This window comes from Trachurus japonicus, chromosome 11 (assembly GCF_045865225.1).
Source record: "Trachurus japonicus isolate A0001 chromosome 11, Traja_1.0".
Classification (NCBI taxonomy): domain Eukaryota; kingdom Metazoa; phylum Chordata; class Actinopteri; order Carangiformes; family Carangidae; genus Trachurus; species Trachurus japonicus.
The window spans coordinates 17,898,087-17,914,060 of NC_140917.1; the positions used below are offsets into that span (position 1 = coordinate 17,898,087).

The following is a 15,974-nucleotide window of genomic DNA, read 5'->3' on the forward strand; positions in this document are numbered from 1 at the left end:
GCACACAAAAGAAAACAACAGAGTGGAATAAAAAAGCCTGTGTTGGAACCACAGCCACTCAATTACAAGCCAAGTGGCCTAATTTTGATGATGGGAACAAAACTCATTACACCATGAGACAAATATGTGGAAGCTGCCCACCAGAAACATGAAAATCATCAGTTTGGCTTTGGATGGACTCACAGGACTGAGCCTAAACCTTTTGTTAACAGTTATACCTCCTTCGGTCTATTTCATATTATCCACCTGCAAATAAATATTAAGCTTTTATTTACCAATATTTAAATTTGTCCCACATTCAACTGTCCAAACAGTAAAATAACTTATAACTTTTGATAAAAGATATTAATTAAAGACCAGAGGTGTATCATGAGACACATTCATTATTATTACAGTATACACCAAAGCATTTTGCAACAAATGCTCTCAGTTGAGAACCTGGACACATTTAATTGATTTTAGCATCTTCGCCTAAAAGTCTTGCTAATTTTACACCACTTGATCATTTTATAAAAATGCAACATGAATATAATGTATCTCTCACAGACTTAAAAACTGTCTCAGCTCGTTTTGTTTGTCACTCACGTCGAGGAACTTCCTGTTCTTGTCCAGCTGTTTCTCCAGAGCTTGGATCTGCTGTTGCAGGTCTCCGCTCTCGGTCCTCTGAGCGTGCTCCAGCTCGATCACCTTGTTGACCTGCTCCTCCAGCTCCGCCTCCAGCAGCTTCACCTGTTTCAGGAGGTAGGAGTTCTCCTTCTCTGCCTGACGCTGGACCTCCACCTTCTCTTTCATCAGCTTCTCTGTCTCTTCCAGCAGGTCTAGAGGACACGATGGATAAGGGAGGAGTGGTGAGCCCTCACTGTCTGGCAACCAGAGCTGGCTGAACTGAGTTTATTTATTCATTCTGTTTTGATTTCAGTGATTAACAAGATGCTGAGATGGATCTGAAGAGTCTGACGTTTGGGAGCCTTATGATTCAATTTAAAGCTAATTATGCTTTTTTCCCCCCATGTTGATCATTTTTTCTCTCCAAAAGAATAATAATCAACTTTTAAAACCATTGACTGATTTCACAGACTGTGTATACTTTCGCAACTTTGCGACATTTAAATAAATGGCTATAAACGTCAGACTCTTCTAACATCTCAGTCAGTTCCCCAACATAATGCCCCGTTACCAAACATGACCACCCATCATGGTGCCTCTTTGCACTCCTGCTGTCACCAGTGAACAACCCCCGGCCGGTTCACCCAGGATCAAACCCCCAGGATTAGTGCAAAAGTAACAAAAGTAACAAGGTGAGAAAGTGCAGATGACAGATCAGACAACGTGGACAGTCCAGACATTGCAATATCCATGCCCAATAAGCATTTAACAGGCAGGGGGGAGAAGGAATTCCTGAACGGCCAATCATCTCACTCAAAGAAAAGCTGTAAACACAGCATCCATGGATCTAAAATATAAATAAAGATCTTTTTTTTTATTTAGAGTGAAGATGGTTGAAAGTTAGGAAACAATGACTACATAAAAATGTCTGAAGATTACTTTCATTTCATCATGCTAAAATGAGTGCTAACACTGACTCCAAGACATATAAAAATGACAAGCCAGGACAAAAATCAATCAAAATGAAAAGCTGAAGCAAAGGTTAGTGATTGAACTGGGTGAGTTTGTGAGCCCATAGCAAGCAAGCTCCAAGCTTTGTTGGTGAGTTGCCGGATTAAGGTTAGAGATGTGCTGTCGCTCAGCTACAGTAGACAATTAAAAGAACATATAGGAGATGACTGAGCCATGCTCATAGTGGACACACCTGCTTCAGGTGCTGCAACCATTGCAGCTTCAACTAGGCCTACAGGAGAATAAGAAAGCACAGGAGTTTAACATGCTCTTGTTTTTTTTGTGTCATGAACAGGAAAACTCGTAGAAAAAGGAGAGAGAAAGGTGAAGATAAGATGGCGGTGTTTTTCTGCAGAAAGGATGCTGTGAAAGGAAAATGGTTTCTGAAAAAGCCCAGTCTGGTTTATATACCCCTCATACTGAATACTCACCATTTCATCTGTGAATCTACTCATGGGATACCTTTTTTGATAATACAGGAGTTATACAGTTCAACATTAGCAAATGCAACTTGTTTACAAGCCTCATGTGGGTGCAGCACTTCCTGGAAAATACCTGCAGACAACTTATGACTTCTGTCACAAGAACCAGCAGCAAGTGTTTACGAAATGTCGATAACACCAAAGAGTTCAGCCTCGTTACTTTGGAAAAAAACAGCCAACAAAATAAAAAAACTTTATAGACGTTTTGTCTCTTTAAACCTGCCACTGGTAATGCTGCCCAATTACCTCATAAACGTTTTAATCACCTTCATTGGGCCAAATCAGAACTACAGAGATACACAGTGTACGCTAAGTGATGTGCACCTCCAAATCAGTTTTACATCTCTCCCTGAAAACAGTAAAGATGCAGAATTGCATATCTACATGCAGCTGACTCTAGGTTAATGATTCACACAAAATCAAGCTCTAAGGGATTTTAAATAGTAAGAACTGTTTTTGTTTCAGTGCAGGAGAGCAATGCTTGACCTTTCCTCACTAAACAAACGTGAACCTTGAACACTGATAATGGAAAACCAAGGTTCTTCAGACTGCAACAAAGGAGCTGAGAGTTTATATTTATGTCTCACTCACTCTGTTCTTCTTTTATGCGAGACTAACAATGATGTCTACAAGGCGGCATTTACACCTGTACATAATGTCAGCATCATGTTGAATTAATCATTTCAAACTGTTTTCCTTTTAATCATCAAGTTAATGACTATTTGTGAGTATTGTATCTAAATTAAAAATCCATCACTGCTACTTCCTGCCTTTGTTATCGAACTTATACGAATACGTACGAAGCTCTCGAGGTCCGGCGTGCTCCTTCATAGCGTCCTGTTGCCGTGACAGCAGCTCCCGCTCCTCCTGCATCTGAATCCTCTCTTGCTCCAACTCGTGCAGCCGGCTACCTGTAACCTGCAGGGGAAAAAAGGATATTTAGTTGAAGCACAGGAGAAAAACAGCAGTATCTTAATGTATCACACAAAAAAACAAAACAATTTTATTTGGTTTTACTGATACCAGTTCCATGTTAGTGCAATACTTTGCACATTTCCAATTCTATGACCTTAAGTCCACTTGTTCCTACTGAGGATAAAAAAATCTTTAAAATGTGGTTTTCAGTGGTGGATTTTGTGCACTTGTAGTTTTTATAGCAACAAATAAAGCTCAATGGAGATCTTTGAAAAAAGGGAAAAAAATACTATATTTTACTTGTGCCTCAAAAAAAACGTAGTAGGTTTTGGCCTTTTAATGAGATGCACTGACAAGAGAAGGGTTAGGGTTGACTTTTTTTTTTTTTTGGGTGATACACATCTCGTGTTTTCAGAACGTGTTGTTCAGAAACCAGATTTAACTTGATGTTACTGTAGTTACACGTGAGTCTCTACTGTGCCACGCTAGAAGCAAATTACAGAAATCTACTCTCAACATGATCAGGTCAGGTTTCGGCTCATTAACAGGGTAATTATTTCTCCCCCCTCTCTGCAGCTGGAATGTCTCACCTGCAGCTCCTGCTCGAGGCTCAGCTGGAGCTCTTCCTTGTGTCGCAACTGCTCCTCCAGTGCGGCTCGTTCACCTGTGTACCCATCGATCAGACCTGAACGAGGACAAAGTGAGAGGACGACGGTTAGAAAAGGGGCAGAAATACTTCTCTTTTCCCTTTTATAAAGTTTCTTTTGTTCTGCTCCTGTCTTTCAGTCACTCAATAAGGGAATTTGGCGGAATTAGTTTGAGCATGTTGTCAAGTTTCAGCCACACACACACACATACATACACACACATAAGGCAGCTATCCAGATGAATGAACACCTAACAGCGGGATACAAAATCCAAGGATACTGACAACACGGAGGCAAACAAAAAACAGAGAGGCGCAAAGACACGCATACAAACAAACGCAGAGATGAACACAAGTGAGCATGTCTGACCCCATTTTGCTTGACATGAAGTATGTGACTGAGCTGTAAACACAATGCAAAGCTCTATCATTACTGTACTGCTCTGTCACAGGTCAGCAAGCATTATGCACCAGGAGAGGAGGCTACTCACACACTAACACACTGGCAAATAAACCATTCGTATATTTACTGTAACCGCAGCTCGGGTGCAGAATGAAACAAATCTGCATATTTTCTGACTTGACACTGTTTCCTTCTACCTGACCTAAAATTTAAAGACACAGCAGGTAAATGTCACCTGTGTTGTTTTATTTCGGACATGTGAGCAGGAACTGAAGCTGTGTGTAAAGTTTGCCAAAGGAGGGATCCCTCAATGACACACAGCTATCAGATGCACATGATTGCTGGTTAAATATACTAATATACTTTGTCCAGCTAAACACACAGAGCTCTCATCACTCAACAAAGACACATCATCTCATCATTACCGCCAGACCTCCCATTAAGCCTCATCAATCAGTACATCATCTGTCACATGGGTTACCTCAAAACCAGTTTGCAAAAGGTCACACCCTGAGCTTTCACCTGCGACTATCATCCACGCAATAAAAGATGAAATATTTGTCTTCCAATTCATTGGCCTTTGCTTTTGTGTCCACAAGACGGCTAAGCAGATTTAAAACACTCCCTCAGAGTGAATGAAGAGGAAACATCTCATATGACCACATAGAAACAGCTGCTCTGTACCATTTACCGCGTGGCATTTATCCTCCGTCAAAGCTGCAACTGTTAGTTGATCAGTCGACTGACAGAAAGTCGGTCGGCAGCTATTCTGAAAATTATGTTTCCGTCATTTTCAAAAGCAAAAACTTTAAACAGTTTCTGGTTTCAGCGTCTAGAATTTGACGTTTGGCTACAAACTCAAAATAAAATTTAATCCCATAAATTTGTCCACATTTCTTAAGATTTAGAAGAATGAACAAATAACCAAGAAGATAATCAGAAAAAAGAATAGATGGAACCTTAATCTCTTTATTGTTCTTCTTTGTTTTATTTTCTATAGTTCACTGAATGGTCAACGTCTTTGATGGCCCATCCTATAAACTTTTCTTTGAGGGCAAATATTTGCTAATCTTCAGCACCACTGTGGTACATCCATAAAACAACCATTATAACAGGATCCGTCTCAAGTAAAAGACAATATAAGATTAGAAATAGCTGTAAACTCACCATCGCTCAGTGTGTCCAAAATGCCATAGACTAAAATGTGACTGCTGGACTGAAGGGGACTTAGAAAACAGCCTAGTCGACTGGGTTTGGTGGGTGTGAGAGAGGATGTGGTCGTAACAGTTGACCCTCATGGACCAGCTGTCTCTGACATGGATGGGACAGCGAGTCAGCTGCCCCCCCCACCCACCACCCGCCCCCCCAACCCAAAAGATTTGTGACTGCACTTAAGCTGTTCTCAAGTTGCACCAGAAAAAAAAACAAAAAACATCCTATTGTTATTGGCTTCAGGTTTTTTCTCTGTTTCCTCTTAAAATACGTTGATTACCACACACAGCAATGTGGTTGTCACAGATACAATCAATTGTTCAAATAAAAACCAGAGACAGACGCACAACATTAATTACCATTTGTCGATTTCTCACCACAGATGGTCTCACACTCCTGTACTTTCCCTCTCAAACAGCTGATCCCCTCACTCCCAGCAACACCCCCTCCTGTGCCCAAAACATGCACACATGTAGTATCACTACAGTTCCTTATGCTCTCTGATGCAGTGCTCTGGTTTCTGTGTAATCATTATCAGATTACCAATTAGTATCCACCGAGATATTGTGATTGAAATTGCATTTCCTCCTATGAAGAGAAAGGAAATGTCTGAGAGGTCCAAGAAACAGAGTGCTGCTGCTGTGCTTAGTCTCCTTAAATTTAAATCTGATCCTATTTAGTAAAAAGATACCCATTACACAGAGTTCATGCACATTCAAAAAAACCAAACAACAAAAACACACACCTTCCGCACGGTGAAGCTCCAGAGCCAGCTGCTCCCGTGCTCGAGCCTCCTCAGACAATCTGTCCTGCAGCTCCTCCTGCTTCTGCAGCAGCTCAGTCATCTCCTGGTTGTGGCGGAAGGATTCCCGCATCAGCTCGGTCTGGGTCATCTGGGCATGTTCAAGCTAAGAGGAGAGAGATGAGAGTATCACATAAGTGTGAGAAGGAACAACTGCTTGTTGCATTAAAAAATCTCAGCAGACATTTATTTCTACAGTTTTTAATGTTAACCACTTACCCAGAAGGGGCTCCATCAATTCTATACATGAATATCTACTTAACCAGTGGAATTAGATGCATGGTTCATGCTTTCATCAGTTACAATGATTTGAGACAACAGAGAGTCTGAATTATTACACACTACAGTTTGACAGAAGTGGGCATTTAGGAGACAGGAAGGCTAATCAGAGATGCTATCCATAGTATAATGCAATAATGGAAGCAGAAAATGTTTTGCTTCTGGAACTTAACCCACACTAGGAAGTCAGGATGTCTATCATCTGTTACTTTGAGTTTACCTTGCTACTTCAAAAACTTTATAGAAGTGACATGTTAAATCACCGGATTACGCCTCAAGAAACAATATTTGTTTACTCATAACATCCATTGTCTGCAGCGTTACTTAGAAATACAGCTGCACTCATATCTTATCATGTTGTGGAATCAGTTTTTGATGACACAGCACATTGTTTAACCATTCATTTTGTTACTGTATATTCTGCAGACATACAAACTAAAGAATTATTCAATATATACATAGAGTGGATATAGATGGAAGCTTTTTTTTAAAGTTTTTTTTCTCTACTTGATAAAAGAGGTAGATTTTGTTAAACCCATTTAAAATAGTTTTTCTGCTGACAGGTGAATTGATGAGTCATGTCAAGTGAGTTCACTTTAAACTTAAGTATTTTTCAACCTTCCTGGGAAGCATTTTGTTGTCAACTTGTACAAAAGTCAATAACAAAACAAGGTGTGTGCAAATGTGACAAACATACTCCGATAATGACATAGCTTTGCTGTGTCATTGCCAGCATCAGGTGACAGAACAGAAGCCATCCCTTCCTTGATAAACAGCTATAAAGTCATGATGATGTAATCAACTGCCAACGTGCTCACATTTTTCTCACAGTTACTTTTCATAGATTTCCATATCTCCCTGTGCAAAGGTCTGACTGTGACATTACGGGAAGCAGGAAGTGGTGAGGTTAATGTGCCACATAGAAGCTTTCACTGTCTGATTCAAAAGCAGCACAGAAAGTCCCTGCGTGGAATAACATTTCACTTGTCTAACATCTGCATGTTTAGACCTGAACTACAAAGGCGGTGAGGAAATTTGCACATAAGATATTAATCAACCGTACATGCCCTGAATCCAATGTAGAGACTGTTAAAAATTGCATAAAGCTGCTCTGCATGTATAATTGAAAAACCGCACAGTTGTGGGCTAAAGGTGAAAAGAAACTCACGGTGTAAGGAGGAGTGGGCAGGGAGATTTTGGAGATAACCTTAAGCAAGTGGCCATTAGTCCTGTGATTGACATGGGAGATCTGCGTCTGCACCACCACGGCATTTTTCTCGTTCAAGGTGCTGCAGAACGGGAAAGGTCGGGGAAGGGGTACGCGGGATTCCACCTCGTACACATCCTGATCCTCGCCCTCCACCCACAGGCTGCTCTGCCTGCTGGAGTTCCAGTAAGAGCGGTACGAATCCATGGTTAAAGGATGAACGACTGAAGCGAGAACTTCCGACCTTGTTTCGTTACATAGGAGCTCTTCTTTAGGAGGAGTCATCAAAAGACATTTCATTCAATGATCCGAAAGGCTGAGCTGTGCAACCGCAAATGACAAATAAAGTCCAAGGGGAGGGGGCGGCGGATGAAGCAGTGAGAGGCTGTTATGGATAGCTCCAAGCAACAGTTTCCATGCGTTTGCCACACAAGCAAGAAGGGTAAACAACACTTAGAGATGGTGACATTTGCGTCAATCACATGCTGCCTGGTTGAGGTAGAACAAGTTCCAGGTAAATATTGAAGCAGGAAATCATCCGGCAACGGTGGGAATTTTTTAAAGTCCGACCAAAAAGTGTCATCTTCGGCAGCAGGTGGAAGCCACGGCTCGGTCCGGCAGCTTAAAGGGCATTCCTGAACATGACCGCCAAAGGTGGGTAAACAGAAAGGCGAGCATTTCTCCTCCTCCTCATATCCTCTTTAAAGATCCCCAGCCTTTTGCTGTGTGTTATTCCTGACCTTGTTTCCTGAGAGTGAAACCATATCATGCCGCTCTGTAAACCTCACTCCCCCACGTCTGCTCCGGCTCTCTCTCTCTCTCTCTCTGCTCTCTCTGGAGATTCATTAACAATACTATGCCGCCGTAGCAACCCCGACCTGCAGGGAAGCCTCCCAGAGGCCCCTTTTAATTGTTCAGTCCGAGCGGCAGCCTGCCGAGGTTGAAATGACAGCCGCTCACTCTTTCCTTCGTACTTCCTTCTAGGACTGTCATTCCCTCTCCGCACATGCCTCTCGCTCACGGCACATTACCCACTGATGCCGGACAGACAGCGCTCCTGTCAGGCGAGGTTCACTTGCGTCACTCGCTACGTTCACTTTGCCTCTCTCCACCCATGTGGGTTTTAAAAAGAAGAGAAAAAAAAGGTTAAATCCCAGATTTCCAGCGTAAGTTTTCCCCACTCAGACAGGAGGATCTTTCTTCCACTTCCTATACTGACCGCACACAGCAGGATACTGTTCGGCAAAAGTGGGAGGGGAGCAGGCGTGGCTTCAATCCGGAGGGCCAGGTAGATTTGCAAATAGATCTCACTGTTCCTCCCCATACACACACTAATAACCACAGACAATGCACACACCCTTTCCACACGAAGCTGTCAAACCGGATTCCTTCCCTTTGGCTGTAAAAAGAAGTCATTGAGGTGTTCTGACATTGTGCCTCTTAATCCCACCTACTGTCTCTGTTGAGCACGTCAGCCGTCAATGCACATGAACTATTTTCACGTTTCACTGAGGCGTCTCACCGACACATAATTGGAGGTGAGCGATGAGTAAACACCTTCCCCGAGCAAATTATTTACAGCAGGAATTCAAGCAAGACGCTTAACATTCCTGACCGGCTGGTTTCATCAATCTCTGTTCACAGCCCAGACATGATGATCCGGCACTGAGAGACTAATGTACACTGGATCGATGGCAACAGGAAAATCATTGAATAAACCATTAGAGGCTCTGTTGATTACAAGTTTATTGTGCTGTTAATTGTGTGTACTTGGAAATAGACATAAAATGCCTTACATGTAAGCAGCTTGTAAAAACTACATAGCTCCTCACTGAGGCTGCAAGCAACAGTTATTTTGGTTTTTGATTAATCGTTTTTTTGTTTGTTTTGTTTTTTGTTCATACATGACTCATCAAAATTTTTCTTTCCAAGCAATTGTCAAAAGCTCAAAGAGATCCAGTTTACTATCACAGAAGACTGCAAATTTTTTATCATAGAAGCTGGAAACAGTTCATTTTTGGGCAATTTGGTAAAAGGAAAATAACTGCTTCTACATTGAATTGATTGTAATCTCGACGTTATTCTTTAGAAAACAGGTGAACATTTCTTAACACTGGTATATAAATAAAATGCAATAAATGAAAGGCATTGCTATACTATGTAATAACCCTATAAATGACTAAATCAATCACTATGATCATCATCTATTGCAAAACTAGCCACAAAGACAAACCCATGCAAACGGTAAAATGTGGGTTTATTGTCAAATGTAGTGAATGAAGCCTTTAAAAAAAATCTAAATAAAAAGGACTGAATAGAATATAACATTAACCAACATTCACTCTGTAGTGTAGAAGGATGCAGGACAACGATGTTGTGATGCTCGGCTTGTAATGTCTTTAAAGCTATTTTTAGATCGCCAAGATAAAACCCATCTCAGCGTAAATAACGCATGAATTTCAGCCAACAGGAAGATGCAGCGTGCAGTCAGTTACAGTAACACGTTCAATGGCCTAGTTAAACTGGCTCTGGCTCTGTGGTCTGACGCTGCTCCATGGACAGCCTGGGGGGGGGTGGAGTTGTTCTGTCCCACTGGACGATGATAGGCTGGTCAGCCAAACAAAAGCACAGTGTAAATACAGCTCGTATCTACAGGCAACCACTGAGAATGAGGCAGCTCTTTTGTGTGTGATTTCTAGACAGGCCAACTTTGTTGCCGGCCACATTCTGCAACCTCATCCCCATTATACCTCCATGAACGGGCGTAGAAACCCACAGAGGGGGTTAACTGTGTTGAGTGTGGGCATTTAAATGTTTTCACAAAGGCTAAATGTGTCACGAGAGCTTTCTGTTTATTACTATCTTTTAGACACAAACATAAACACACACACACACACACACACGGGTTCATTCACTACAAATCCATCTGAAACATCACTGAAAAATCCACTTCATTTGATCAGAATAGGTATTAAACTGATTGAACAGTCATAAATGTAATTTAGGAAAGTTTGACAAGTTAAGTTGAGCAATATTAGTTTATAAAGGAATAGTTTGGCATTTTCAAAACATGAGAATTGATACCCCTGGCTGTTTGGCCAAAAGATGGTGAACTATGCATTTTTGTACAGCTTTAATAAAATATAATGTACTGAACAGTCAGTTTTTGAGACGCATGCTCCCTCTTTTAGTCTTTAGTCTTTAGCTTAGAAGGCTAACCTTCATCAGGCTATGACTTGTTTATTTCCTTTGTATCGATCAAGCCTAACCAGTTAATCAAACTGAATTACTTTATTTTTTATTAACCTTAATTAATTTCTTTAACATACTTTTATTTATTTCAAAACTGTTTTGATATCCATGTGCTTTTATATTTATAATAGATACTTGCATTGTTTTTGATTGACTAATTGTTAATCAATGAACAAGTGTGATAATTGCAAGTTTGGCTATTTGTTTGCACAAATAAAGATGAATATTACAGAAGAAATAACTATTTTTTTGTAAAACAGAATGATTTATCTTCTTATATTAAAAACAATGAAAGCTTCCAGCAAAAAGTGTTATTTTGAAGAAGAATGACAGCTGCTTAGTGCCGTGAATGGAAGCAGACAACACTTGGCCACTGAAGTGTGGTTTGTACCTGGTTGGTGGTGTTGGTGATGGTCATCAGCATCTTCTCCAGAGCCATTTGAAGTCGGCTGCTGATGCCCATTAGATATCCTTCGTTCTCTAACTGCGTCCCCGCCCCCAGCAGCAGGCTGTCCATCATCTGTCGGGACACCTCCAGACTCTCGTCGGCTTCTGTCGCTCCAGACCACAGACTCATAGCGTCTGCGCTGGTATCACTGCTCTGCCAACTTTCTGCACTGGGACCTGGTGTGACCAGAGGAACCGAGAGCAGAAATTAATCAGACACAGAGCTGAATAACATGATGTAGGATGCATGCAACCATTAAAAGGATACTTCACCCAAAATCGATAATTCAGCAATTTTCTAATCGCTGTCACGCCAAGGAAGAGTTCTGAGAACTTTCGGAGTAATCAAAATGCTTTTGGAGTTTCAGGGGGGGTCCGGCTGGCAACGGATTTTCATATAATGGCGGCCGATAGGGTTCACTTTTGAGTTGTCCAAAACACACACTATGAAATATCCAAATACCTCCATACTGCTCGTCTGTACGGACCCAAGTGACCCACTCTGATCTCTGTTTTTAGCCTTGTTGTTGTAGTAGCTCCCAGTGGCTGTGCAAGATGCGCAAGATGTTCTTCCGTGTTTACATCATACATACATCCAATAGTTTACAACAACAAACAAACATCTTGCAGCAAATCTCGCACATGCGCACAAACATCAACAGAGCCACTGGGAGCTACTGTACTGCTACAACAAGGTTAAAAACAGAGATCAAATTCATTTTTTCCCAACAACTTTTTCATGTCGCAGCTTCAGGACACTTGGGTCAGTACCGACGAGCAGTATGGAGGCATTTGGATGTTTCATAGTGTGTGTTTTGGACGATTTAAAAGTGAGCACTATCCGCCGGCATTATATGAAAATCCGTTGCCAGCCCGACCCCCCCTGGAACTCCAAAAGTGTTTTGATGACTCCAAAAGTTCTCCAAACCCTTACTTGGCATGACGGTGAGTAAAAAATTGGTGAAATACTGATTTTGGGTGAAGTATCCCTTTAACTCCTATCACTGTACTCATTGCTGTATCTCTTGTCAAATGAGTCACATTGCAGTTTTCATCCATATCGGTCCAGAAAAAATTAATTATGTGTAGTAAAGACTTTGAAGGAATAAACTAAAGATATTAAATGTATTTTGTCATTAGCTTGTGAGGTCACACTGTCTTTGACCTTTGACCACCAAAATCTGATCAGTTCACCCTCGAATCAAAGCGAACAATTGTCCCAAAGGTCTTCCAGAGAGAGTGCCTTAACAAGAATGGGATGTTTGTATTGATAATAGAACAAGATGTTTGGCAGTACTATAAATACAATCCATAGCAGTAAGAGGCTTAGATTGTTCAGGTCAAATGGGAACACTACATTCACACAACTGACTTTAAGCTCTAACTTAGCATGCAGTGCCCAGTGCTGTCATCCATATGAGACGTACAGCTCTGTGGACCAATGCTTGGATACAATTGACCCTCTGTACTGAATATTGCTGCTTAATCTAATTTAAAAAGTAATTTACATACAAAACGTGATTACTGTAGATAAACACAACCAATGTACAAACAAATCGTCAGGCAGATGCGTCATTTGATGAGCACCGACCATAATTTGCATGCGAACACGTGATAAGACCGGCTGTGACAATCTGCCTAGGGTCCAAGAATGACTAATGTATGGGTGATGTCTGCAGAGGTCAGTAACCGCACTGAGGAGGAGCAGCAGCTTTTAAGGAAATACATTTGATGGGTGTTAGTTCAATAACATCTCTCCCATATGGTGATGAGATTTTTTTCTACCATATCATTAAATGACATCTAGTGATATTGTAATGCATGTAAGAGTAGAAACTTAGCACAGACATGGTTAAAGCCTGAATAAAGCTTCAATATGTGTATGTCTTTGTTTGACTGTAAAAAACAACATTTCTATAACGTTTTAAGTGAAAAAAATAATGTCAATTGATCTATTAAACCACAGCCACCCTTTTGTCAAAGGATTAGACTGTTGTCATGAGACTTTGTTGTCTCGAGCTGCCATGGAGTCTCCACGTTCACCTATAATGAACAATTCAGACTGCAGGCGAATTTGATATTTTTTATGAGATGTGAATTACAGGACTAACTGTCCTTGCAGCAGTTTGTACATTATGTGATCTGCTGACTATGTGCATGACAACTGCTCACATGTAAACACACACACTAAGTGTGTGTTTTCAATATAGAAACTTAACAAAAAGAAACTCCAGGCTAAACGAAAAAACGGACAGGGGGATTAACTCATGATGTTGTCATGACTGCAGCTCTGCTCCACTGCACCAGACAACATTAGGTTACTTAAGGTGCAGTCACCACTGCTAACAACAGTCTGGTTGTGACTTTGATGTTGTCAAAGTGTTTCACAAATCACATTTGAAACTCATTTGAACTCTGGACGTCTACCCTAAGACTATTTTAAGAATACAGAAAATGTGGTTTAAATCAGATTCATAGTACTTGGGTTGGTTTGCAGATATTTATACAGACTTGATGAATGCAAACCTATTTTGAGCTACAATGAATGTCACAAACTGGATTTGAGGTCAGTGTGACGATAACCCTGGAATCTCATGCAGAGCTGCAGTCGTGGAAGATTATGTAACATCACTGTATGAAAACTCACATTTCATTTTGTCACTTTAGATCTTCCATTGACATACTGGCTCTTCAACCTGTTGCTCTGATAAGGGATCAGTAAATACCTAAATAATGTCTACACCTTTGAGATACTTGCCTGCAGTGTAAGGTCTGGCGGGCTGTGTGTTAACTCTCTGGGAGGCTGCTCTCTGTGCGGTGGGGTGGGGCGCTGCAGCCTGCTGCCCGGCACCGGAAGCATCGCGCAGACTTTGCATGTGGAGGCCCATAGTTTCCTCTGCTGCTGCCGTTGTCTTCAGGACATCAACCAGCACCTGGCTGAGCCTCTCGTTGGCCTTACGCAACAGGCTCCTGAAACAAGAGAAAACATGTTGTCAATACCAAACAAAATTAAAAATCTGCGGTTATAACTCATAATGCCAGCTGGCTATGTTACAATATGATAACAATTCATCTGTTGTAAAATCAAGACTGCACCTACTTTGGCTTTAACTGGAAATCATTAATATTCTTTGATTTATGTAGAGAAATAAATCAATGAAACATGCAACATGTTATCATAAGGGAACAACTTCTCTATGCACAAAGCTGATTTGACTGTTAGTGAATTAGTGAGCAGGATGAATGCATTACTACCTTTCAGTGTCCTTATCAGACGACTCTCCATCATCCTGTGGTGATGATGATGATGATTTGTGTACATGAGCTTGCTTTATCCCCGGCCCGCCTGGATCTTCCTCTTCTTCATCTTTCTCCTGACCATCCTCTTTCTTCTTAATGGCCTGGACGGGCAGGAGAGAGAACACAGACAGCAGCCCCGTCATTGCAAAGTTGCAGTTGGATGAACAGACCGTCTGAAAACTCTCCTCGGTGCTGGACAGTGCGGCTGAATGTGGGACTAATAGTAAAAGTGAATTCAAATCAGCCAGACGTAGACACACACTGCCCTTTTTTAACGAGGACTCGGACACTCACAAAGACGCACTTCTAACTCCCCTGGAGCCCAGAGAAACACTGCTATCTTTGTGCTGCTATGGCAACAGGTGCACCTGAGGCACAGCGACGCCACCTTGTGGGGAAACAGCAGAAATGCAGCTCTGCTTCTTCACTCCAGTCTCTCTGACAAGACCACTGTGCAGAGACTGAAGATGAGCGAGACTGGCACTGCTTTCAATTAAAGGATCCTTCTTTTCAGACAGATATGAGTGCACTCGTTTTGAATGACACTGATAATTTTCCTTACAGATCACATTCAGCACTGATACTTAGTGTGCCTTAACCATTACTTTCATAGAGAGAGGCACCAATTCAACTCTGGAGTGAGACACTAAAAACATACAAAGCAACCCTGATTTCTCTAAGCTTGTTTTGTAGAAATGTTTAATGTAGACCTACTCCATCCTTTTTTTCTACATTTGAAAACATCGGAGGTTTGTCCAAAATAAAAGCTTTATGCTGGAGATGTAATAACGACAGATTCCTCTGGCCTTCAAAGTCACCTTGATCAACCTTTTTATTTTCTATGGATCAACTCCACAGTGTTCAATATTATGAAATGTCTTGTGGCGCTCTTTTTTAAAGATCATTTTGGAGAATTTGGAGAAGAGAACAACATATTGCACGTAAACTGGGACAGCTGGGAAAGAAGAAGATGTTTTTTTGTCATCATTTAAATGAATCTTATCCAGTAACAGGAGCTTGAGACCTTTGTTTTACTTAATTATCATAAATGTGAATCACCACCAAGAGTGTGTTGGAGGCAGCAACTGATTTGACACAGAAGACTGAACCTGACAGCCACTGCTATCACAAAGTTAAAGCCTAATCATGCAATAAATGGTTAGTGAAAGGCTAGCAGGCCCTGAGATTATCTCTTCAAGGAACGAGCAGCACAGAAAGAAAAAACCCAAATCAACATGAGGAGAAATATAGATCATAAAGTATGTACAGAGTATCCTTTTTTGATTAAGGTGGGTAACAAATATTCTCTTGTCTAATCAATTAATTGTTGTTGAGACACTGAGAAACTGTCATGTCATTGTGAAGAATCCTGATGCTGTACCCACAGTAAAGAGGAGAATAACTGTCTGGTT

General features: G+C 41.2%; 1 protein-coding gene across 1 annotated transcript in view; it reads right to left on the reverse strand.

The window, feature by feature from the left end:
* Positions 1-15,974, reverse strand: part of akap9 (A kinase (PRKA) anchor protein 9) — a 66,128-nt gene that overhangs the window by 18,904 nt on the left and 31,250 nt on the right. Inside the window, exons 19-26 of the mRNA XM_085791461.1 lie at positions 14,518-14,663; positions 14,021-14,232; positions 11,207-11,439; positions 6,021-6,183; positions 3,605-3,699; positions 2,900-3,017; positions 1,811-1,849; positions 586-818 (exon numbers count right to left, since the gene is read on the reverse strand). Coding sequence (XP_085647587.1) covers positions 586-818; positions 1,811-1,849; positions 2,900-3,017; positions 3,605-3,699; positions 6,021-6,183; positions 11,207-11,439; positions 14,021-14,232; positions 14,518-14,663 — 1,239 coding nt within the window. The remainder of the gene's footprint in view (positions 1-585; positions 819-1,810; positions 1,850-2,899; positions 3,018-3,604; positions 3,700-6,020; positions 6,184-11,206; positions 11,440-14,020; positions 14,233-14,517; positions 14,664-15,974) is intronic.